A 25054-nucleotide genomic window follows, 5' to 3' on the forward strand; every position below is an offset into this window, starting at 1 on the left:
AAGAACAGAACTACAAAGAAGAGCATTTGGCAACCCCGGAGGTGATAAACAAGCAATATATATGATAAGAAGGATGGCCAGGAGGACATCATCATTATCACCTTCAGGTGAGACCTGTTTCCTGGCCCTAAGATTAACATCCTAAGATTAACATATCAGAAAAGCTACATCAATGAAACTTGCCCACTATCTTAGATGACCCAGGATGCCTGCCTGGCGACAACTGGGCTGTGTAGGTGACTTGTCAGGCAAGAGAGATGGACAGTAGAGGAAATGGCCAGAGATGCAGAGGTGTGGATTGATCAAGAATCATATCAAAATAGTTTAAACCCAGTCAATGCAATGCTTTCATTGCTGACACAGATGGCTTACTCTATATTTATTGTAATTCCTCATAGCAATCCCACCTGATCACTACAATTTGAACGCAGGAAAGATGTTGCAGAAATGACAGAATATTTTATCTTTTTTTAAAAAATCGTTTTTATTTGATTTGACAAATGTCAAGTTGTAACAATGCCATATATATATATATATATATATATATATATATATATATATATATATATATATGTATATCTGAATAGCCCGTGATATTTTAGGGAGCAGGCAGGGCCCATGACTCACACCATAGGAGCCTACACAACACAAAACACTGATGCTGGATGTAGGTTTTATTTGTTTTTTATCTTGTATTTTGCAAATGTATACATCCAGTTGTTGTTTTTCCCCTTTAAATTTTTTTGGGGGGCCCCCAAGAGAGTGGAGCCCTATGCTAGAGCTTGTTTAGCTTATACGTAAATCTGGCACTGTATACAACCATGCCCCAGTCTTTTCCAAACCATTCATCCTGGACTAAGGGACTTTGTGGGAGCTGCTTTGGTTGCCATTTTTTGATTTAGGCGTTCCATTTCACATCCTCCCAAAAAACCATAACTTGACAACAACAGCCCAATCCCTGCGACGAAAACATGTTTTTCCCCCTCCGCTTCTTACCAAATTGTGGGAAGAACCTAGAATTACGCAGACGGTGTTAATTATTTTCTTTAAAGTTGTCGCAATTCTTCTTCGTCCCTTGGGGGTTTCTAAATACCAATAATAAAGAAAACGAAGAACGCAAGAAAGAACACCTGCGATTAAAACCAAATAATAATATTCCGAGCTTTTCCTGGAGGGGCTCGGATGGGAAAAATGGCAATTTTGACCACGGTATATTTATCCTATTATCTGAAACCCCTGATGAAATTGGGCGGTTCGGAAATCGGGTTCTGCAAAAGTGCCATTGCTTTAGGAGGGATAATATTTTTCCGGCTGCAGATAATGTGGTTGATGTTTTTGTGTTGGCTGTTGCCGCAGGACAGCTGTGCGATGCTGAAGATCGGAAGACAATTCATCAGACCTTTGCGACTCCAGGAAGACTGCTACAGCTCAGGTGATCTCATTGTCAGTGGGAATTTGCCTCTCTTCAGAGCTCTAGTCAGAAAGTTAACCTTTAAACAGTATTTCAGAGAAGGGGACTCCCCCCATTTCATGTAAGTTCTCAGAGAGGCCGAATTTGTGGATTGGCCCAGTATTTTTTTAAAGAGCAATAATAACCTTTATATCCAATTTTTATTAAATTTCCTGTGTCACAATTCAAAGCACTCCTTTTTACATCCTTAAGATATCAATGCCTTCCCTTCTTCTCCTTCCATGGTTCATTTTACACATTTCCCAAAAACAACAATATTCAGTATTCCATTACTGCATCCATCAAAACTTATTCACACTGTTGAATTTATATTAAGGCTGCCAGCGTTTTCAGCTGTGCACAATTATCCCCAAACAGAAAAGACCCTGGGTATTTTTTTGGGGGGGGGGGAGTACTTTGCAACTGAGAAGAATTAGTCCCTTTTTCAGAGTTTCTAAGCAGAAGTTCAGCCCTTTATGATACAGGAAATCATTTTTTTAAAAGTTAAAGCCCTATTACACACAATACGATACGATAATCTTTATTGTCATTGTCCCATACAGAACAACGAAATTGAAAAAAAATCTACATCAGACATTCAAAAACCAACAAGCCTGCTATCCCAGCTATCCCAGCCTGGTTAGCCCCCTAAAAACTCTGATACCCCATAATTAAATACAATATACTCCCATAGAGACTCCTTACAATGTGTTTAAAACCAAAATCGCATTTGGATAGAAACTGTTTCTCAGGCGGCTGGTCCTAGTCTTCATAACCCAGAGGGCAGAAGCTGAAAGAGATCATTTCCGGGGTGCGCACTATCCTGCGCTATCTCTGCAGCTTTCTTGTGACACCTGGAAGCATAGATTTGATCCAAGGTGGAAAGAGTGCACCCAATTATTCTCCCTGCACTCTTTACAACCCTGGACAGCATTGTTTTTCCCCTGACCATGCAGCTCCCAAACCACACACAGAGACCGTAAGTTAATACACTCTCAAAAGTACAGTGGTAAAATCCCACCCGCAGGTCCTTTGAGAGACTGTTTTTCCAGAGGATTCTCTGAAAATGTTACTACTCTTGTTGTAGTCCCATGCCCAAGAACTACCAGTATATTCTGGCTTTGGGTTTTGCCATCCAGGAACTCAACAAGGACTTGGTGCTTTTGCCCAACACCACTCTGGGCTTTCGTATCTACCAGGAAAGCAGTTTTGCAAACAAGCCCACGGAAACCAGCCTTGCCATCATCTCCACGCGGAGACAAATGGTGCCAAACTACAACTGCGACAAGCAGGACAAGCTGCTGTCTGTCATTGGCAGCCTCGACTCAAAGACATCAAGGCAGATGGCGTCAATCTTGAGCGCCTTCAAGATCCCACAGGTAAGGAGAGAAATCGACCAGGGTTCTGGGTTCCTTCGGCGCAGGGATGCAAAACTCACGCTCTGCAAAACAGCTCCATGGTGTGTGGGCCACCTTTTCTACCGGAAAAAAACAATGCTGTCCAGGGTTGTAAAGACTGCGGAGAGAATAATAGGGTGCACTCTCCTTAGGTAAAGGTAAAGGGACCCCTGGCCACTAGGTCCAGTCGTGGCCGACTCTGGGGTTGCGGTGCTCATCTCGCTTTATTGGCCGAGGGAGCCGGCGTACAGCTTCCGGGTCATGTGGCCAGCAGGACTAAGCCGCTTCTGGTGAACCAGAGCAGCGCACGGAAATGCCATTTACCTTCCTGCTGGAGCGGTACCTATTTATCTACTTGCACTTTGACGTGCTTTCGAACTGCTAGGTTGGCAGGAGCAGGGACAGAGCAACGGGAGCTCACCCCGTCATTGCGGGGATTCGAACCACCGACCTTCTGATCGGCAAGTCCTATAGGCTCTGTGGTTTAACCCACAGCGCCACCCGCATCCTGCACTCTCCTTACCTTGGATCAAATCTACGCTTCCAGGTGCCATAAGAAACCTGCAGAGATAGCGTACCCTGGAAATGATCTCTTTCAACTTCCGCCTTCTGGAAGAAGGTACAGGGTTATAAAGACTAGGACTAGCCGCCTGAGAAACATTATCCAAATGCGATTTTGGTTTTAAACGCAGTGTAAGGTAGTCTTTATGTGAGTATATTGTATTCACTTATGGGGTATCAGAGTTTTTAGGGGGTTAACCAGGCTGGGATAGCAGGCTTGTGGGTTGTTATTTTTTCCAATTTTTTTATTCGTTTTCACAATTTTATAAACAAACAAACAAACACATAAGACAAACATAAATCATAGCCTTATTGAAAATTACTGTTATTACCGTAACTTTGTTAAGTGACTTCTCCGCTTCCCCTTGGTTGAATTTCATTGTATATCCTTTTAACGGTTTCCCAAGTCACAATTCTTATAAAATTTAACTTCAACATTAACATCCTTAAATCTTCACTTTACTAAATTAAACATATTAATTCATCACTTAACATAAATAAAATCCTAAGCCAATTAGGTATCTGCAAGCTGTTTTCAGTTAGTTTAACTTAACATATTTAACTAAATAATCATTAAATTTAATCCACTCTTCCTGATACTCCTCCTCCTTCTGGTCGCGGACTCTTCTGGTTAGGTCGGCTAGCTCTGAAAAATCCATCATCTTCATCTGCCATTCTTCTGTCATTGGTAATTCTTGGGTTTTCCATTTTTTAGCTAACAAAATACGAGCAGCAGTTGTGGCTTGTGGGTTTTTGAATGACTGATGTAGTTTTTTTTTAATTTCGTTGTTCTGTATGGGACAATGACAATAAAGATTATTGTATCGGAAATAAAGCCATTCCTTCTTTCAGCTCGGTTACGGCTCACCCAAACTGGGATTTGCATCTCCTTCTTTCTATCGCATCGACCCCAACGAGATCCTTCAGTTCAGGGGTTTAGTTTTGCTATTCCTGCATTTCCGCTGGAATTGGGTGGGACTCATCGCTTTGGAGGATGACAGCGGCGAAATTTTCATCCAGACTTTGGCACTGCTCCTCGCCCGGAACGACATCTGCGTGGCGTTCACAGCAAAGGCTGTGCCAGAGACCCATGTCATTTTGCTGCATTTGAAACAATGGGTGAAACAGTTTTCAAAGGTTTACAAGAGTGAGGCTCAGGCGGTGGTTTTCTTTGTAGACACCAATTCCATCAGATATTTAATGGCACCCATCACCCAACTGATGAAAAACAAGGGGACCTCAGTTGGGAAGGTTTGGATCCTGACATCGCAGTGGGATTTTGCTGCTGCGAGATCCGCCAGAACGTTTAAGTATCTGAAACATTTCCATGGGTCCATTTTCTTCAAAATCCGCACGAGAAAAGTGCCTGGGTTCGACAAATTTCTCTCTGCTTTAGATCCATACCGGTCTCTGGAAGATGTCTTTCTCCGTGGATGGTGGGAAGTGGTATTTGACTGTAAATTTCTGAAACCAGACCAGAACGTTTTGAAGAACCAGTGGAACTGCACAGGCCAGGAAAAACCAGAGGATCTCCCAGCCTTTGTGTTTTCGACTGAGATGACGGGCTACAGTTACAGCATCTACAACGCTGTCTATTCTATGGCCCACGCGCTGCATGACGCCATGTATTCAACTGGATCCAAACTTGCAATGGTGCCACGCGGCAAGAGACTTCTGAATCTCCAGCCTTGGCAGGTAAAGTCTTCACAAAACCAAGTACAGGTGTGTCTCCCACTTCTGCACGATCGACTCGCGCGCAACTGCGTATCCGCGTGGCGCCAGGAAACCATCAAATCGTTGGGTTCAAACCTGGAAATGGAAAGAGAGTGTTGGGGAGTTGGCTCATGAGAAGACCCTCTCTGGAGTCCCGAGGAGATGTCAGCGAGGGTCAAGGAAGTCCCAAAGAGCCCAGAGGCGCCATGGGGCTTTTTCTGAAAGGCTGCTCAGTCTCCCCACCTGGACCACATCTCTGATCTTCACTTGAATCCGACCCACAGCAATCTTTTCTCTTTAAGAAAACAGAGGGCAGGTCCAAAGTCAACTCATCACAATGGTCGTCTCACAATTTATTGTTTAGTCGTTTAGTGGTGTCCAACTCTTCGTGACCCCCTGGACCAGAGCACGCCAGGCACTCCTGTCTTCCACTGCCTCCCGCAGTTTGGTCAGACTCATGCTGGTAGCTTTGAGAACACTGTCCCACCATCTCGTCCTCCATCGTCCCCTTCTCCTTGTGCCCTCCATCTTTCCCAACATCAGGGTCTTTTCCAGGGAGTCTTCTCTTCTCAGGAGGTGGCCAAAGTCTTGGAGCCTCAGCTTCAGGATCTGTCCTTCCAGTGAGCACTCAGGGCTGATTTCCTTCAGAATGGAGAGGTTTGATCTTCTTGCAGGCCATGGGACTCTCCAGAGTCTCCTCCAGCACCAGAATTCAAAAGCATCCATTCTTCGGCGATCAGCCTTCTTGATGGTCCAGCTCTCACTTCCATACATCACTAATACATCGCCACAACTCTCCAGACCTGTTTCACAACCGCAACTTTGCCAAACCTCTTTCATTTCACTTCTTATTAAATTTCCAAAAGCTCTACGTAAAAACTCCAATACCTATTTTATACATTATCATCTTCCCACCACATTTTCCATGTTTTTCTTATCTCCACCCCCCGCTTTGCCAAACCCTGTCTTCCCTATTTTTAAAAAACATAGTCGCAAGGCAATAATCTTTAATCGTTCTGTTGCTCATAGTTCAAAACCTGCTGGCGGATTCTTCATGCTGTAGTATTTCTTCAAATAACCCAGGGGAAAATGCTTCCATTGTTTAAACAAATAAAGCAACCATCAAAACACCAAGAATCTCATTTTAGCTGTTAGCTTTGTTGGTTCGACATAGTCCATAACTTTGCTGATCTGTTCTTCTCTACTGGGAACTTTTTCCATTTCTGAGCAGAAAGAATCCTAGCTCCTGTAGTTATATACATAAACAACTTAAGCATCTTCTTTGCAATTTCTATCCCTATAATCCTTAGAGGAAAAGCTTCAGGAGTGCTTGTTGTTGCTGTTTTTGTATATTCGGTTCAAACATCTTTTTCATCTCATCACATATCATTTCCCCAAATACCGTCGCTTTTTTACAAGTCCACCACATATGGGGGGGAAAAACCAAAACCATTTCTTTGCACTTCCAGCGGTTATTAGAAACCTTCTTATACATTTTAGATAATTTATCAGGTGTTACAAATACTATCACATCTCTTTAATTTCAGATTCTGTCCTCTTTGAGGAAGATTCGGTTTAACAACACAGCTGGCGATGAGATATATTTTACGGAACACGACAAGAGACCGGCAGCCTATGATATTCTGAACAGCGTCTTCTTCCCAAACGGATCGTGGGCCGAAGTGAAAGTTGGAGGTTTGGATCCTCATGCAGCCCCAGGAGAGGACTTCAGCGTTAACCCCGATGCAATCGTGTGGGTTACTCAGGTGCAGACAATCTGAATACTCCATATTCATGTCCAATTCTTAGGTTGGGGCAGACAGAAGACAACCTAAACGAAAGCATGGCAACGCTATTGAACCCCTTGCTTGAAAAATTGCTGCCAAAGCCTTTGGCAATGAAACAGCAACCTTTGCCAAATCAAACCTATGGCTTTATTTAGTTTAAAGTTTTTGACTAAATATTGACTATTGCACTAGATTCCATTCTCCACAACGTAGCTAGCATTCATCCTTCTCTTCCCCTTTCTACTGATAATACATTTTTAGCTCAAACTCTGTTTATTTCTTGCTTAGATTGTTGGAATCACCTTTGGGTTGGTTCCCCACAAACTCATGTTAATCCTCTCATTTCCATACAAAAGGCTGCAAAGGGTATCACTTCTTTGGGGTGTCAATTGTACCATGCTTCAATGTGACAGCCCTTCAGATATTTGAAGATATATCTCCTCTCAGCCTCCTCTTTTCCAAGCTAAACATTCTCAACTCCTTCAACTGTTCCTCATCAGGCATGGCTTCCAGACCCTTGACCATCTCAGTCGCCCTTCTCTGCCCACCTTCCAGCTTCTCAACATCCATCTTAAATTGTGGTGCCCAGAACTGGAAACAGTATTCCAGGTGCGATCTGACCAAGGCAGAATAGAGCGGGACTATGACTTCCCTTGATCTGGACACTCGACTTCTGTTGATGCAGCCCAGAATTGCAATAGCTGTTTTGGTTAGCTGGTTTTATGATATGCATTGAAATGACTTCTGAATGATGCATGTTAAAATTATTAATTTGTATTGTGTTGTTCATATTTTAATACTCTGTTGGAAGCCGCCCAGAGTGGCTGGGGAAACCCAGCCAGATGAGCTGGGTATAAATAATAAATTCTATTCTATTGCTTAGTTCTGTACAGAGCTATGTGCATAGATGACACAATATAAATTATTATTATTATTAATTGATCTGGATTTCTATTTTTGTGGTGCCAAATAACTTATCAACATGTTTCCCTCACCCCACAAGTTGTCCACCTGTTATCAGCAAGACGGAAGTTCTACGAAGTAGCAAGAGAGAAACGTTCATCTCATGCAGCAATGCTATTTTTTTCTATTTCAGAAGACCCCATTCTCCAGGTGTGTAGAAAGTTGCCCTCCGGGACAGAGCAGAAAAGTTCTAGAGGGGAGGCCGGTTTGCTGCTACGAATGTGTCTCTTGCCCAGAAGGGACCTTCTCTGACCAGACAGGTAGGTCCAACTTAGGCACCCAAATCAAAGCGCAGAAGTTGTTTAGACAAGAGTGGCTTGGAGAGAGACAGAAACCAGGAGTGAGGGGAAGAGGAATAGTTTAAAGAGTAAATTTAAAGAGAGAAGGTTTCCAGAAATGTTTGGATGAATGACGGCATCTCATTGGGTCAATAACACAAAAATAAACTTCATCGCATGTGCAAAGTATCTCAGTTCTGTTTCTTTGTACCAGACGCCGCTCACTGCACCAACTGCCCCCAAGATCAATACCCAAACAAGAACCAAGACCAGTGTATTTCCAAGAAGACCAACTTCCTCTCTTACCAAGATATTCTTGGGATGGTTTTAGCTTCTCTGGCTCTCCTGCTGTTCCTCACAACCTCCCTAGTGCTGGCGATCTTCATCCAGCAACACGACACACCCATTGTCAAAGCCAACAACCGAGACCTCACCTACGTCCTCCTTGTCTCCCTCCAGCTCTGCTTCCTCTGCTCCTTCCTCTTCATCGGCCGTCCCAAGAAGACCATCTGCCTTCTCCGTCAAATGGCTTTCGGCACCGTTTTCTCTGTCGCTGTCTCTTCCGTACTGGCAAAAACCATCATGGTCGTCCTGGCCTTCGTGGCCACCCAGCCGGGAAACGTCGCGAGGAAGGTTTTGCGGAGACAACTGGCCAACTCCATTGTGGTGGCCTGCCCATTTATCCAAGCCGTTATCTGTGCCGTCTGGCTCGCAACCTCTCCGCCATTCCCAAATCTGGACTTCCATTCCACGCCGGGAGAGATTGTGGCCGAATGCAACGAAGGTTCGGCCGCCATGTTTTACACCGTCCTGAGTTACCTGGGTTTCCTGGCCCTGGTCAGTTTCCTGGTGGCTTTCTTCGCCAGAAAGTTGCCCGACAGTTTCAACGAAGCCAAGTTCATCACCTTCAGCATGTTGGTCTTTTGCAGCGTTTGGGTTTCCTTCATCCCCACCTACCTGAGCACCAAGGGAAAGTTCACGGTGGCCGTGGAGATCTTCTCCATCTTGGCTTCCGGCGCTGGTCTCCTGGGTTGCATTTTCTTCCCCAAATGTTACATTATTCTCCTGAGGCCTCACCTCAACAGCAAAGATCATCTAGTTAGGAAAAAGGGTAAGGTAATTTAACAGAATTTTAAAGTTAAATTATTCTGTACAGTAAATAAATAAATTCCATTCTGTATCTGGTTTTTTCTGACTATTGTGCCGCTGTTTATTAGTGTCGTAGTTTTCTTGGAGTTGAGAGGAAGCTGATTGTTGCTATTTGAGTTAAGATAGGGGGACCATTTAATATTTACAGCTATATATTCTGTTTTTAAAAAAGATCTAGCCAAAAAAAGATAGTCACGTATTTTCATGCTTTGCTAAATGTTCCTTCTTCTTCTTGAATCATCCAGTTTGTTGGAAATAAAATTGAGGAGCCGGGAAAGGCCATTAAAAAAATAAATAAATCAACTCTGTTGTGGTGTTTCAAAAGTGGGGAACTAGGAAAATAAAGCAGCAACAAGAGGGAAACCTTGGATGCTTTGAGAACAAAATGCGGGAAATCAGTTTCTAGAAACATTGTATTAAGGACTTCCGGGTTGGCGCCATTGTTTAATGGCGGATTCCCTCCGAGCTCCGGAGGGAATCGGCTCCGTAGCGTCTGGGTCTGGCCGCTGCGGCGAAGCGGAGACCCGTAAAATCACAGGCGCGGATGCCTGTGAACACAGAGACTCGGCGGGCACCATTTGCGCCCCCCCAATCCGCGACGGAGCCTTTTTAAAGGCTTCGGAACGGAGGCAGGGTGAGGCGTGGTGCTGAGAGTACTCCCTCGTCTACGGAGTGAAGCCGCAAGCCATTGACAGAGAGCGCCAACTTCTTCTTTGGATCGATTGGACTTTAAAACATCAACCCGTGAGTAATACGGAGATTGGAACCTTAAAAAAAAAATTTATTTTGGATCTGGAACGAGCGGGAAGGGGCTAAAAAGGAAGTCCACCCCCCCCTCTTTGTAAACAATTTAAAGCAAAGGACTGGGCAGCTAAGGTCGAGAGAATCTGTTTCTTGCTTTTTAATAAAAGATCTTGACTTCACGGTTTTGACATTTTAAGAAGATTTACTGGAGGATAAAAAGAATTTTGGGAGCTGAAATTTCACCCCCCCCTAGACCCGGGAACGTCCTATGAGAAAGCCTGCTGTATTGAAGAGTCTGACAGCTGTCAAGTTAGCTGTCAGTCAGCTAGTTGTCAGCTGGAAAAAGAGAACATTGTTTCTGCTGTTTTTGCTGGTTTATTTGGTATAACTTGTTGAAAATAAGGAGGGCTGATACAAAATAACTGGACTTTTGGTTTTGAGCTGAAAGGAATTTTAAGGAACTAAAATCCCCCTAGAGGGGTAATAGGGACACTACATCACAAAAATGGCTGGAGCATGTAAAATTCAAGCAGAATTGGACAGAGCATTTGTTCTCCTGGGAAAGTTACAAGATGAATACAATGCTTTGTCTACAGAGGTTTCAGTATTACACTGGACAGTAAACAACAGTTTTGAGCCTGATAAGGACTTGAAACAGGAAGCCCATTCAACTGAACAAATAAATGAAACTGAAAGTGTAGATACGATGGAGCAATATGTTGTTTTTGAAGAAAATGAAGGAGGAGTTGGAAGTTTGCAGGAGTCAAAGGAGAGTTGCAATATGAGGCCTGACATGATGATAAAAAAGGACAATAAAAATTGGATGCGGAAAGCCTGGTCTGAATGGGAGTCTGAAAAATGGAGAGATCCCCTTTGGAGGAGATCTGAAGACCTGAGGATCACAGAATTGTTGAAGGTGAAAGTTGGAGCTTTGGGGACATGTGGATTTGAAAGAAATTTGAAACAAGAGTTGGAGTACCCCATAGGCTTTGCTTTTAAGTATGGAGGACTGGCTGGAAGCAACATGGATCCTGTTGGGCTGGAGCTTCTCCGAGACGTGGGGTTTAACATCAAGGACTATCAAAGAGACCGGCAGAAAGGAACTGAGAGAGATATAAGGGCCTCGGACGTGAGATCTCCAGGCTAAATAAATAACATAAAGACTGATGGATATTGGTTGGGGACTGGAACCGGGAAAAGGGCGGGTGGAGGTTGGGAATCCAAAGGGTACATAAGTATAATCTGCTTTGTTTTTTTTATATTTTGTTAGTTGTATGGAAATTGGGAAAATCGTGGAAGGGAAATTTTGGTCGACTTTAGGAAAAAGGTTTAAGAATAATTAATGAGGTATAAGTATTGATGTGTAATTTTGATAATGTAAAATTGGTTTTTTTTTTAAATTAAATGAAAATAAGGCTGCTAAAAATAAATTGAGGAAATGGAAAAAAGAAGTAAAGTAAAATAATAGTATGTTAGAACAAATGTTCAAGCTAAGGTGAAGAAATAAGTTAAGGACTTGCTGAATTGACAATTTAAATTAGAATACAAGAAGGGGAGGTGTGAGGAGGTCTGAGAAATAAGGTTAAGGAAAATAAGTATCTGAAATTTTATGTGTTTTTTCTTTTTTCTTTGTCAAGTCTTGAATTTTATCTATTTTTTGTGTGGTTTTTATTTTGTTTATTTTTTGTATTTGATTGTTATGTTTGTTGAAAATACCAATAAATATTTAATAAAAAAAATTAAAAAAAAAGAAACATTGTATTAAATTTGTTTTAATCTGTGGCTGATTTGGAAAAATCAATAAAAACGATTTGGCAAAAATATATATATTGTTTGCTGATATCATACACACACACACCCCTGCAACATTTCTCCCGTGAAAAGAGGAACGTCCTATTCCATCCCCTCCTTGTTTCCTTGACATCCAATGTGAGGGCGTTCCACAGGATGGGCGCCAGCACCAAGAAGGCCCTCTGCCTGGTTCCCTGCAACCTCACTTCTCGCAGGGAGGGAACCGCCAGAAGGCCCTTGGGAGAGGGACCCCGGTGTCCGGGATGGACGATGGGGGTGGAGACGCTCCTTCGGGTCTACTGGGCCATTTAGGGCTTTCAAGGTCAGCACCAACCCTTTGAATTGTGCTCGGAAACGTCCTGGGAGCCAATGGTCCCAGGTTATATGGTCTCCACTCCCAGTCCCCAGTCTGGCTGCTGCATTCTGGATTAGTTGCAGTTTCCGGGTCACCTTCCAAGGCAGCCCCATGTAGAGCGCAAGTTTACTTTACCACCTGCTAACAGGAACAAATTCCATTTGGATGGCCATATTGTTCCCTGTTATTCTTCCACCAGATTAAAAATGGGCTCACGCACCTCCGTTTGCAACTCTGAATTAAGCATCTGGTGCTATCGATGCACATCTGGTGATGTTGAAACAGCCAGAAGATCCTGTTACAAAATACCGATTTGTTATCTGGAAACCTGTTTAGAAATCCTTGGGTTTGTGGCAACGCGTCAGCATCTGAAGCATGATTTTATCAAGATTTTTCGTAGAATCGGAAGGGACCTCAAGGGTCATCTAGTCTGACCCCATGCATTGCAGGAATCTCAGGTAAAGCTTCCTTGACAGATGGCCATCCAACCTCTGCTTAAAAACCATCAAGGAAGGAGAGGCCACAACCTCTCAAGGGAAAGAACCCCAGAAAGAGGGGGAAGGAAGTCAAATTTTGAAATGTTAAAATGATTGTAAAATCAGTGAAATGTATAAACTTGAAAAGCATAAATAAAATTTGAAGAAGAAGAAGACCTCCACTACTCTGTTATTTCTCTGCCTGCTTTACATCTGACTAGCTAATCCTGACCAAAAATCTGGTGATGAAAGCTGAGAACGGAGGCATTGGGATCTATAGAGTAACTTCTTTTTCAAGATTTGACTTCCTTCCCCCTCTTTCTCCGGTTCTTTCCATTTATTTTCAATACCTTCTGCATATCCAAATTAACTTAACCAGCTCATTTATTCATCGACTTCAGGCACGTCCAACAGGTAGATCGCGATCTACTGGTAGAACACGGGGTGTTCCTAGTAGATCTCTGCTCCCTCAGGGATCTCCTTCCACCCAAAATAATAAAAGAATAAAAAAAAGCTCAACCACTCTGGCTTCCTAAGAAATTGTTAAATTGCAAACTACCTGAAAGGGTCTCCTGCTGCTGTTTTCTACAGATAAAATAGAGGCAGCGAAGAAGGTCCTCTTCGCCGTCGCTATAGGTAGAGCAGTTTTGCTGTTGCCGTTTGCCGGGGCGGAAGGTTCCTGGAAAACATGTTCCTCATCTGCTGAGAGAGTTGCAAGGGTTGCCGATTTGCTACTGATGCAGAGTTCAGGATTCTTGCATTAATCTACAGAAATGTAACCAACTTGGGACTCAAGTGCCTTCATGACCTGATTCCTTAGGCTCCATTTCAGACACTGACATTCTGTGATTTTTTTTAAAAAAAATTACCGTCTTTTTCACTCTATAGGATGCACTTTTCCCCCTCCAAAAATGAAGGGGAAATGTGTGTGCGTCCTATGGAGCGAATGCAAGCTCCCTGGCTTCAGCGATAGCAACGCGAAGCCTCCGAAACCTGCACTCCGGAGGCTTCGCGTTGCTTTCGCTGAAGCCAGGAGAGTCTGCTCTTTGAGGCTGGCATTGGGGGGAAGCAGCGCTTCCCCCCACCGCCAGCCCCACAGGCTCAGGGGGCAGCGGGAAGGCTCACGACGCCTTCGCGCTACTCTCCGACCTGGTTTGGAGGCTGGCGGTGGAGGAAAGCAGCGCTTCCCCCCACCGCCAGCCCCACAAGCTTGGTGGAAAAGCCCACAGGAGCCGCGCGCTCTTTAAAGGCTGCTCGGCTTCTGCGGGCTTTTCTACGGGTTGGGGGAATTCCCCCATCTCATAGAAAAGCCCGCAGGAGCCTCGCAGCCTTTAAAGAGCGCGCTACTCTTGGGGGCTTTTTCCCAAGGAGGGAGAAGGGACTGACTGGCCGAGTAAGTCCCTTCTCCCTCCTGTGGGCTTTTGCGGGAGATGGAATTCCCCCACCTCCCGCAATAGCAGGGAGAAGGTCTGGGAGAAGTGCACGGGGGGGGAATCAATTTTTTTCCTTGATTACTCCCTCTGAAAACTAGATGCGCCCTATGGTCAGGTGCGCCCTATAGAGCGAAAAATACGGTATTTAGTTTTTCAATTTGAAGTTTTCCAATCAATTATCCAACAACCGACTTAAAAACAAGATTCCAGAGAAACTTCCGAACTTCCCTCCTCCCTTTTGTGGGTCCTTTGTTAACCGTTCCCTGCTGCATCTTTTATAATAATCCAAATTTTTTACATCTCCATTCTATCAAAAATTCAACATACAAGTGTCATTCCAATCCTACTAATGATTTTAGCCTTTTATAATGGTTTTTAAGATAAATTACGTATTTTCCCCATTCCTTTTGAAAATTGTGATCCCCCTGATTTCTGATTCTTCCGGTCATTTTTGCCATAATCCATCAACTTAATCTGCCATTATTCTCTGGTCTGGACTTTTCTTCTCATCTCTGGACATTCTGTGATTTAGCTCCTCAGGTTCACATGGCCGTTACGAGGGACTCATTGCCCAGATCCCTGTCCAAAATCGAATGGATTTTGAGATGTCTTGAGATATCACCCTTACGCCACCAACATATTTTGCAACCATTTTATTCTCTAAATAAGGCCAATAAAGGCTGAACGAATATTTTGCAAATAACGGCAACGGAAAAAAATCGAACCGATTTCTGCTCCACCCTGAAAAACGTTATTTCTTTAGAAAAGTTGTGCAATCTGAGAGTTTGGAAAGATGAACCCAGAACCCAGCACTCACATCCATGGGTTTTCTGGACTCCCACACAATCAATGAGGCAAGAATGTCGCAAGGAATTGTGGACAGGATGTTGAGTGCAGTCTCACCTATAAAAAGAGGACCAGAGATGCTTTTTACTACAGAGAGAAACGAGACAAGGACAGACGGACAAGGAGAGACGGACAAGACCCTTTTGGCTGGAAGAGAGGTATGTTGCATTTTGGGGAACTGAAAGCCATATTGGAGAGAGTTTGGGAACACGAGAAAAAAATATTGGTGGGGTATCTGGGATGCGGTTAAAAGATTCTCGCGCTTTTGACGTCAGACTCTGCCTGGGTGTGCATTTGGCAAAGACTTCGTCTTCCAACATAAGAAGGGATTCCAGCCAGGTAGGCTTAGAATTTGACGTCTTTTTTTAGTGGCAAATGACTAAATTCTTCCCTACATAGAAATGCATCTCATCTCTTTGGTGGCCCTGACCGGGCTGGTCTTGCTGGGGACATTTGCCACGGCTTTGAATCTGGCCCTGAATAAAGACCGGAACGAGTGGAAGAAGACCCACAATAAAGAATACAGCGAGGTGAGTTTGTGCCAAGGTAACTAGGATTTCAAAATATGGATGTGTAGTGATCAGATGGGATTACTATGAGGAATTATAAAATATGCATCAAGCCATTGTGTCCGCGATGAAAGCATGGCGTTGACTGGGTTTGATTCATTTGATTCATCTGATCGAATCCCAGAAGCCTCTCCACCTCTGCCATTTGCTTTCTCTACACCTGACAGGCACATAGAAGCATTCTGAGACACAGGCCAGTTGCTTCATCAGGCATCCTTAGTACATAAAGATAGTAGGTTACTTTGATGTAGCTGTTAATCTTTAGGTGGATCTTAAGGACCAGGAAGAGAGTTCACAAGGAGATGGTAAATACTCTTTCCTTGCCATCCTTCCTTTCCTGTCTGTTTATGACCTGAATGCATTCCTCTAGTCCTGTTTTATTTACTCTCAGATATGTCTGCATGCTCAGAGTAGTCTTTGTAGTGAAAATAATTTATTCTGATCTGACCTTGTCCCACGTGGTGTTTTTTTTTAATGCTCAGAGGAAATCTGATTGGTTCTTACGAACACTGTGTAAAAAGTTCTTTTGTGAATAAAACGACCTGGGCCAAGGGGTGGACAGGATTATTATTATTGGCACCCCTTGCAGAGTCTTGCTGGTCAAGCCTCGTGTGTACTTTATTAATCAGAGTCCAATCCTTCCTTTGCTTTGGGAACGCTACAGGATGTGTTTCTGAACATGCGCAGGGAAGAAGTCCTGGGGCAAGGTAGCTCTCTGCATTGGCATAGAAATTATCTTGCTGGCTCAACCACAAAGGCCACAAGCCCATTCTTGTCTATGCAGACGGAAGTCCTTTTGGGTTCAAGGGGGCTTTCTCCAAAGTAGGGTGTAAAGAGTTGTAGCCTTTCTCCGGCTATGGCCACCAAGTCCTCAGTCAACCCCTCTACCCTCTAACAGGATGGCATGTCCCCAACATCTCTGCATTCTCAGGGGCAGTTTTCCAGTCTTTGGGGATTCCTTGTGCCCTTATGGGTGGCAGTGTTAGAATGAATGACTGAATCTTTATTTGCATCAGCCATCGGCCATAGCAACAAAACAACAACACGATATACAAAGAATAGAAATAAAAAGTCAATTATATGAAATACATTTTAGGGCTTTGAATCAATGGTCAAACAGTGGATCTTATTCTGATTGCCCCGGCTAAAAACCTTGCCACCTTTGCCGTCACCTGCTCATCTTGATCGGCCGAGAGGAAGGACACTGGGGCAGTGGCTGGGCGACCCGGGGTGGATGATAAAAGAGGGGTGATAATCTCATTCCTCAAGAGGGCAAGCCAGAAGGGCATGCGCCACCGATTCGGGACGGCCATCTCCACAGGGACGTTTTGCGTGTGGGATCTGTTGGCATCGTCCCTCAAGTCCAGCTGAGGGCAAGACATTCAATCTTGCGAGAGTAAAAGCGCGTCTATATTTTAGAATTGCTCGGTTATGCTGAGAGGGTGCCAGAGAATCAAAGTTGAAGGATGGAAAATGGTCATACCATGGGCAAAATTTCCGTATTGTGGCCAAGTCGTTCTGACACTTGATATCATTTAGGCGCTGACAAATTAGGCTGTTTGCTTTACTAAAACCGAAAGTGAGTAGCTGTTGTGGTGATAAACGACAAGAGTGAAGTTTCTGATTGTTTTTGCAGTGTTAGAAACTCAGCTATATAAGCTATGCACCAAATGGCTCCCAAAACCAGGGTTATAGGAGTCAAACCGGAATGCCTAGTTGCCATTTGGGGGCTGGGAGGGTCAAAAGTTGTATTTTTTCAATATGACTTTTTGGTTCCCAAAATTCATTCTGATTGTGCAGATAAAATACAGCGGATAGAATTCTACACAATAGGGTGTTAGTGTGTGAAAAAAGTCCAGATCCAAGGATCTCCAGTTGGTGGAGATGTCAGGCACCATCCCGGCATCCAGACATCTTCACTTGGTTGCAAATAGCCAATAGCCAGGTGCAAAATGCGCCTGACGCCTGGCGAATTTCGATTGCTGGTGGGCACTGTCTGTTCATTCTTAACCAAGAGGCTTCCTTGCAGATGAGTGAAGAAGACCACCGGAGAGAGATATGGGAGGAGAACCTTCAGATGATAGAAAAACATAACCATGATGCTTCCGAGGAGAATCACACCTATGAGATGGCGATGAATCAGTTCCGTGATTTGGTGAGTGGACTCTGGCTCATATCCTGGACTTCACAGCTACCTGTCTCTTTGCTGCTCCTGCTCCTTCTTCTTCTCCTTCTCCTTCTCCTCCTCCTCCTCCTTCTTCTTCTTCTTCTTCTTCTTCTTCTTCTTCTTCTTCTTCAACTGCGGAAATTGACAGTGCCTGGTTATTCTCTTCTATGTACTTTTGGCTCTTTAATACCTGTGGTTCCGTAAGGACCATGTGAAAATTGCTGAAGGTCTCAGTGGATCACTTAATGATTTTTGCACGCTGCTCCTTGTTCAGTATGTTGAACTTTCCAAGCCCTGGGTAACAGCTTAACAGTGCTGTACTGGGTATGTCTACTCAGAAGTTGGTCCTATTGCACCCCCATGTAAGTGTATACAGGATTGCACCCTTAAGACACCAAGGAGTTCACGGCAGAGTGAGGCTGTATTTCAGCTGATGGTTTGCTGATCCACAGTTCGATCTGTGACATGACAGGAGTTTTGAAGACAAAGTGATGGCGTTGATGTCTCTTCTTCTCAGAATCAAGAAGAGGTTGAGGAGAGTTTGAGAGGGCACACTTCTGAGCTGGCCAGAGAAGATGAAGGCAAAGCGACCTTTTTTGAAGGATCGCTCAATCTGAGGATTCCTCCCTCCTTGGACTGGCGCAAGAAAGGCTTTGTCACCCCAGTGAAAAATCAGGTGAGTAGAACACCACGTGAGAAGCCTTAAGTGGCCAAGTTTGTTACGAAGGTGAGCATCTGTATTTGTCGTGCGCACTTCCGCTTCCAGTCTCTTGCAGTTCAGCTTCAGCCAAAGAAAGCTGTTTGTCCATCTATTAATGCAGAAGAGTTAGAAGCAACCTGGTTGGGCAGTCTTTTGTGCAACCATGTTCTGCAAGTGCAAAATGTTTTGGCAACACAAAGTGTTGTTATGCATTTTCCTTAAGCTATTGGAGACAATTCCTCTTCCATCAAAATTTGCTCCAGCAGGATAAATGGGTCTCCCCAATAGGTGTCCATTTTGCATTGCTTTTCAACACATATTCTACTTTTTTTGTGCTTTAAGCTTCCACTAAATCCTACACGGTTCATCTTGCTAATGTCAAAACTTACGCAATTAATCGCATTATCGCTTTCAATCCATTTTAATGAAAAGGAAATGTGATCTTTCAGATGAAGGGCAGTAGTAATTTAATAATAAAAATGCAGAAAATAATGCAACTGGCAGAATGAATACTATTGGTATTTATTTGCTTGTGTGGTTTCCATTCCTGACAATTGATGAAGAGGCAATGGGTGGCCATTTCCAACTCACAGAGTGTTTGTTGTGGGGGGAGGAAGGGAAAGGAGATTGTTAGCCGCTTTGACACTCCTTCGGGTAGTGATAAAGCGGGATATCAAATCCAAACTCCTCTTCTTCCTCTTCTATCCAGCTATGGTTCTCATCCTTCAGGGTCTCATTCATGGGTTTCTTAGCCAAGGGTTCAGCAACGTGGCTGGAGAGCGAATGACCTGAACAGAGTCTGGATCAAACTGCTTATTCCCACAGGATTATCCAACTAGCTGTTCTATTCTAACTAATTGCTTGTCCCCGCACCCCCCCCCCAGGGTAGCTGCAATTCTTGCTGGGCGTTCAGCGCCGCTGGAGCCCTGGAAGCTTTGCATTTCCGTCGGACTGGCAAGCTGGTCTCGCTGAGTGTGCAAAACTTGGTGGATTGCTCCTGGCGACAGGGCAACCAAGGTTGCAAAAGCGGATCCACAACTGCAGCCTTCCGATATGTTTGGAAGAACAACGGCATCGCCTCATGGGATGACTACCCATATACCGGAAAGGTAAACTGTGGACAAGACCTGCAATACTGCAATCGTGCAGCATACTCATGAGGCTCAACAGAACCTCCTTCCTTTTATTTCCTTTCACCATTTTCACTCCTCCTTTAAACCAGTGCTTTTTTGGTGGGGGGACGCAGAGGTACCCATACCTGTAAACATTTTGTGAATCTGACGCAGGGGTACCCCGTACCTGTAAACATTTTTGTTGACATGCTTTCTGCAAAGAAGCAAAGCCACTTTCAGCCGCAGCAGGGGGCTCCTTAGGACCTGGTGTGCTCGTCTATGCCATTTCCGTTGCCTCCTCCAGCAGCAACAGCAAAGGCAGGAGGAGGAGGGGAAAAGGCACAGCCCATGCTTCCTTGCTGCTGCACTTACCACGCGGTCTGGCCTGCAGTGCGCCCGAGCCAGGCATCTCTCCTGGGAGTGATGCGGTGGTTCGGGGCCCCGTGCCGCCCAAAACAGCAGCGTGGAGCTTGTGCCCGCCAGGTAAACTCCATGGGCAGCTTGCCCCACATAGAACATAGAAAATGTATTGGTTTGCAACTTCTTTGCAGGTTGGGAAATGTCGATACCATGCCTCTAAACGAGCTGCCACAATCAAAGGCTTCAGATGGATTCGCAAAAATGATGAGGCTGCCTTGCTAAAAGCTGTAGCCACGATTGGGCCAGTTTCTGTTTGGCTGGATGGCTCCTCCATCAAGAAGTATGTTCGAGGTAAGGTGCCTCATGAATAGCAAAGAGGCTGGGCGGAATCCTAAATTTGACGCTGAATATCTTTGGTCTTGCCGTGACATTTTGCGGGGGCAGCAGCAGCAAAAGTGAGTTGCCTCTCTCAGAGACAACCCTGGGGTGTACCAGTAAGGGCCCCCCAAACTTCACTGCTTTTCATGATTGATTTGTTTCCCCTCCTTCCACCCACAATTCCCCCTTTGTCCAGGAACCATTCTTTCCCACTGTGGAGATAAGATGGCACACTGGGTCCTGGTGGTTGGCTACGGTAATAGAAATGGGGTTCCTTATTGGATCATAAAGAACAGGTAAGCTGGGAATGAGAGGTGTGGGAGAGAGTTGCATTGGTGTGGCAGGATTTAGCATCATGTGGCGCTGTGGGTTAAACCCCAGAGCCTAGGACTTGCCGATCAGAAGGTCGGCAGTTCGAATCCCCGCAATGATTCGGGTGAGCTCCCGTTGCTTGGTCCCTGCTCCTGCCAACCTAGCAGTTCGAAAGCACCTCAAAGTGCAAGTAGATAAATAGGTACCACTGTGGCGGGAAGGTAAACAGCGTTTCTGTGCGCTGCTCTGGTTTGCCAGAAGCAGCTTCGTCCGGCTGGCCACATGACCCGGAAGCTGTATGCTGGCTCCCTCGGCCAATAAAGCATGATGAGCGCCGCAACCCCAGAGTCATCCGCGACTGGACCTAACGGTCAGGGGTCCCTTTACCTTTACCTTTAATGTCATGAACTGGCTGGATGTCGAGGAGCAGCGAGGCAGCACCAGCCAGGGAACCCCCAAGGGAACCTCCTGGAGAAGTCTCAGAGCCGTTTCCAAAGAAGTGAATAGCATTCACTTACAGTGGTATTGTAGTTCTCAGACTTAATCCGTTCCAGAGGTCCATTCCAAAACCAGAGCGTTCCAAAGCCAAGGCGCGTTGCTTTCCCACAGAAAGCAATGCAAAACGGATTAATCTGTTCCAGACTTTTAAAAACAACCCCTAAAACAGCAATTTAACATGAATTTTACTGTCTAATGAGACCATTGATCCATAAAATGAAAGCAATAAATAATGTACTGCAGTCACACAATCAACCAATCAGGAGCTGAACTGGGTTCCACACAGTTACAAAAGAAAAAAGAGCTGCAAAAACACAAACACAAAATAAAAAGCAAAAACAGACAGAGCTCAGCGTAACACTCAAATCAGAAGCGTAACACTCAAAACGGAGCATATTTGGCTTCCAAGAAAAGTTCGCAGACCGGAACACTTACTTCCGGGTTTGCAGTCTTTGGGTTCCAAGTTGTTTGAGTACCAAGGCATTTGAGGACCAAGGGACCACTGTATTTCAGCTATTTATAGATGATTTCTTGCGGCTGGGGGAAAACATTCTCAGATCGATTTAGGCCGTACAATAGAGCAAACTGTTTATAGCATTCTGAAAAATCCTCAATCCTTTACCTGCATAGCTCCACCTTGATTCCAACATTATTGTGATCCATTAAGTTTATATACTGCCATTCATCCAAAGGTCACAGCACCCCTAAGTACACCACCATTTTAAAGATATACCTAGCAAAATTACACTTTAGGAAATAATATGCAAAGCAAGGCACAGGCAGCCTTCACAATTCAGATTTCTCCAAATTACACAAAGCAGCTCTTCAGCCACGCCGTGTATATATACCCTGGTTCTCGGACTTAATCCGTTCTGGGTGTCCGTTGGAATCCCGAAACTGTTCAAAAAACAAGGCGCGGCTTCTGATTGGCTGCAGGAGCTTCTTTCGGCTTCCAAAAAACATTCGCAAACTGGAAGACTCACTTCCGGGTTTGCGGTGTTCAGGAGCCGATTTGTTCAACAGCTAAGCCATTCGACAACCATGGTACCACTGAATATTGGTGAAAATAAAATATAAAATGAATTTTATCAAGGGAGATTGCTTTGCGAGAATGTGCACATCCAGCAAGATTGCATACAAAATTGTTTTTATTAGGAGAAATTGGGACTGTAATCCTGGTGAGTTTTCATGTTTTATTTTTTTTTAAAGTGTTGCAAATTGCTGCCGAAAGGTTGAACTGAATTTAAGACTGGATAAATGTGAAACTAAGAGCTGATATGCTACATAGTCTGCACCCCACTTAAATGCATCACACTCTCCTGCTATGCCCTTCTTAAAATGACCCTCTCTTCCTTCCATAGCTGGGGCCCCAACTGGGGTAACGATGGCTACATGTACTTGCTCAGAGGAAGAAATACGTGTGGTATTGCAAGATACGCAAATTATCCCGTGTAACCAGCTAAGGCTCCGCGGTCCCTCTTCTTCTGATCAGCTTCAGAGCAACGAATCGTCAGCAATCTTCCCCTTTGCTTCTTATTTCACGGCTCTCAGATTGAGCAGAAATAACCTCCTGGAAACAGACCGCGTAGAGCAACATCTTCTTCCTTTTAAGCAATAAAAATAATAATTGAGCATCTATCTGGCTTCTTTGAGTGAATATTTGCATAGAGCCAAAGCTTCTCTGCATTTCTTTGTAGGTGGTGTTCTGTTTGAGATTTTTGTTCGCACCAGCGGTCCGCACTTTGGCACTCGTACCGAGGGCCGACTAAAGCAGGGAGAGAGTTCCGCTCAAACAATGAGTACACAATGTGGATGAATAGGTGGAAATAAATCAGAAATGAATTCAGTTAGGTATATGGCTTTTATGAAATTGCTCGGAGGTTTTCACTTGATGTGCTCAGAAGAGGAGGAAGCCACTATCTGAAAAAGGAAAAAATGCTCTATAGGTGGTACCTGACGCCCAGTAAAATTGGCTAACATGTACAAGAGAGGTTCCAAACTGTGTTGGAAATATAAAGAAGAGATTGAGGGAACTTTCATACGTAGGTGGCGGCAGTGTAAATATGCCCAGAAATATTGGGGAATAGTTTTAGGTAAAGGTAAAGGGACCCCTGACCGTTAGGTCCAGTCATGACCGACTCTGGAGTTGTGGCACTGATCTTGCTTTATTGGCCGAGGGAGCCGGCGTGCAGCTTCCGAGTCATGTGGCCAGCAGGACTAAGCCACTTCTGGCGAACCAGAGCAGCGCACGGAAATGCCATTCACCTTACCGCCAGAGTGGTACCTATTTATCTACTTGTACTTTGACGTGCTTTCAAACTGCTAGGAGGGAAGGAGTGGCCTCTCTGTGTCCCCTCTACCCTTTTCATAGGTCTGTGGCCCCTCTACCCCTTTTCTACCTCTGAGGCCCCTCTACCCTTTTCATAGGTCTGTGGCCCCTCTGCCCCTTTTCTACCTCTGGGACCCCTCTACCCTTTTCATAGGTCTGTGGCCCCTCTGCCCCTTTTCTACCTCTGGGACCCCTCTACCCTTTTCATAGGTCTGTGGCCCCTCTACCCCTTTTCTACCTCTGAGACCCCTCTACCCTTTACATAGCTCTGTGGCCCCTCTGCCCCTTTTCTACCTCTGAGACCCCTCTACACTTTTCATAGCTCTGTGGCCCCTCTACCCCTTTCCTACCTCTGAGACCCCTCTACACTTTTCATAGGTCTGTGGCCCCTCTGCTCCTTTTCTACCTCTGAAGCCCCTCTTCCCTTTTCATAGCTCTGTGCCCCCCCACTTCCCCCAATTCTACCTCTGAGACCCCTCTACCCTTTTCATAGCTCTGTGGCCCCTCTGCCCCTTTGCTACCCCTGAGACCCCTCTACCCCTTTCCTACCTCTGAGGCCCCTCTACCCCATTCTACCCCGAGACCCCTCTAACCTTTTCATAGCTCTGTGGCCCCTCTACCCCTATTCTAGCTCTGAGACCCCTCTACCCTTTACATAGCTCTGTGGTTCCTCTGCCCCTAGTCTAGCTCTGAGACCCCTCTACCCTTTACATAGCTCTGTGGCTCCTCTGCCCTCTATTCTACCTCTGAGACCCCTCTACCCTTTACATAGCTCTGTGGCTCCTCTGCCCCTAGTCTAGCTCTGAGACCCCTCTACCCTTTACATAGCTCTGTGGCTCCTCTGCCCTCTATTCTACCTCTGAGACCCCTCTACCCTTTACATAGCTCTGTGGCCCCTCTACCCCTATTCTAGCTCTGAGACCCCTCTACCCTTTACATAGCTCTGTGGCCCCTTTCCTACCTCGTAGACCCCTCTATACTTTTCATAGCTCTGTGGCCCCTCTGCCCCTTTCCTACCTCTGAGACCCCTCTACCATTTACATAGCTCTGTGGCTCCTCTGCCCCTATTCTAGCTCTGAGACCCCTCTACCCTTTACATAGCTCTGTGGCCCCTCTACCCCTTTCCTACCTCTGAGACCCCTCTACACTTTTCATAGGTCTGTGGCCCCTCTGCTCCTTTTCTACCTCTGAGACCCCTCTACACTTTTCATAGCTCTGTGGCCCCTCTACCCCTTTCCTACCTCTGAGACCCCTCTACACTTTTCATAGGTCTGTGGCCCCTCTGCTCCTTTTCTACCTCTGAAGCCCCTCTTCCCTTTTCATAGCTCTGTGCCCCCCCACTTCCCCCAATTCTACCTCTGAGACCCCTCTACCCTTTTCATAGCTCTGTGGCCCCTCTGCCCCTTTGCTACCCCTGAGACCCCTCTACCCCTTTCCTACCTCTGAGACCCCTCTACCATTTACATAGCTCTGTGGCTCCTCTGCCCCTATTCTAGCTCTGAGACCCCTCTACCCTTTACATAGCTCTGTGGCCCCTCTACCCCTTTCCTACCTCTGAGACCCCTCTACCCTTTACATAGCTCTGTGGCCCCTCTGCCCCTTTTCTACCTCTGAGACCCCTCTACACTTTTCATAGCTCTGTGGCCCCTCTACCCCTTTCCTACCTCTGAGACCCCTCTACACTTT

At 45.1% G+C, this 25054-nt stretch overlaps 2 protein-coding genes across 2 annotated transcripts; both read left to right on the forward strand.

The window, feature by feature from the left end:
- Window positions 1-3533: 3533 nt before the first annotated feature.
- On the forward strand, window positions 3534-9643 carry LOC310753375 (vomeronasal type-2 receptor 26-like). The gene is made up of 5 exons (XM_083594624.1): window positions 3534-3556; window positions 4261-5103; window positions 6669-6887; window positions 8005-8131; window positions 8364-9643. Exons 2-5 carry the CDS (start codon window positions 4609-4611, stop codon window positions 9272-9274), a joined length of 1752 nt encoding a protein of 583 aa, XP_083450750.1. The 5' UTR covers window positions 3534-3556; window positions 4261-4608; the 3' UTR covers window positions 9275-9643.
- A 5701-nt stretch (window positions 9644-15344) lies between these two features.
- Window positions 15345-22494, forward strand: LOC310753229 (procathepsin L-like; the record flags this gene model as incomplete). The annotated part of the gene is made up of 7 exons (XM_083594286.1): window positions 15345-15473; window positions 17542-17667; window positions 18197-18355; window positions 19264-19488; window positions 20043-20202; window positions 20426-20525; window positions 22401-22494. 7 exons carry the CDS (start codon window positions 15345-15347, stop codon window positions 22492-22494), a joined length of 993 nt encoding a protein of 330 aa, XP_083450412.1.
- Between the last annotated feature and the right edge of the window lie 2560 nt (window positions 22495-25054).

Source organism: Podarcis filfolensis, assembly GCF_964270895.1.
Source record: "Podarcis filfolensis genome assembly, chromosome: 18".
NCBI lineage: Eukaryota > Metazoa > Chordata > Lepidosauria > Squamata > Lacertidae > Podarcis > Podarcis filfolensis.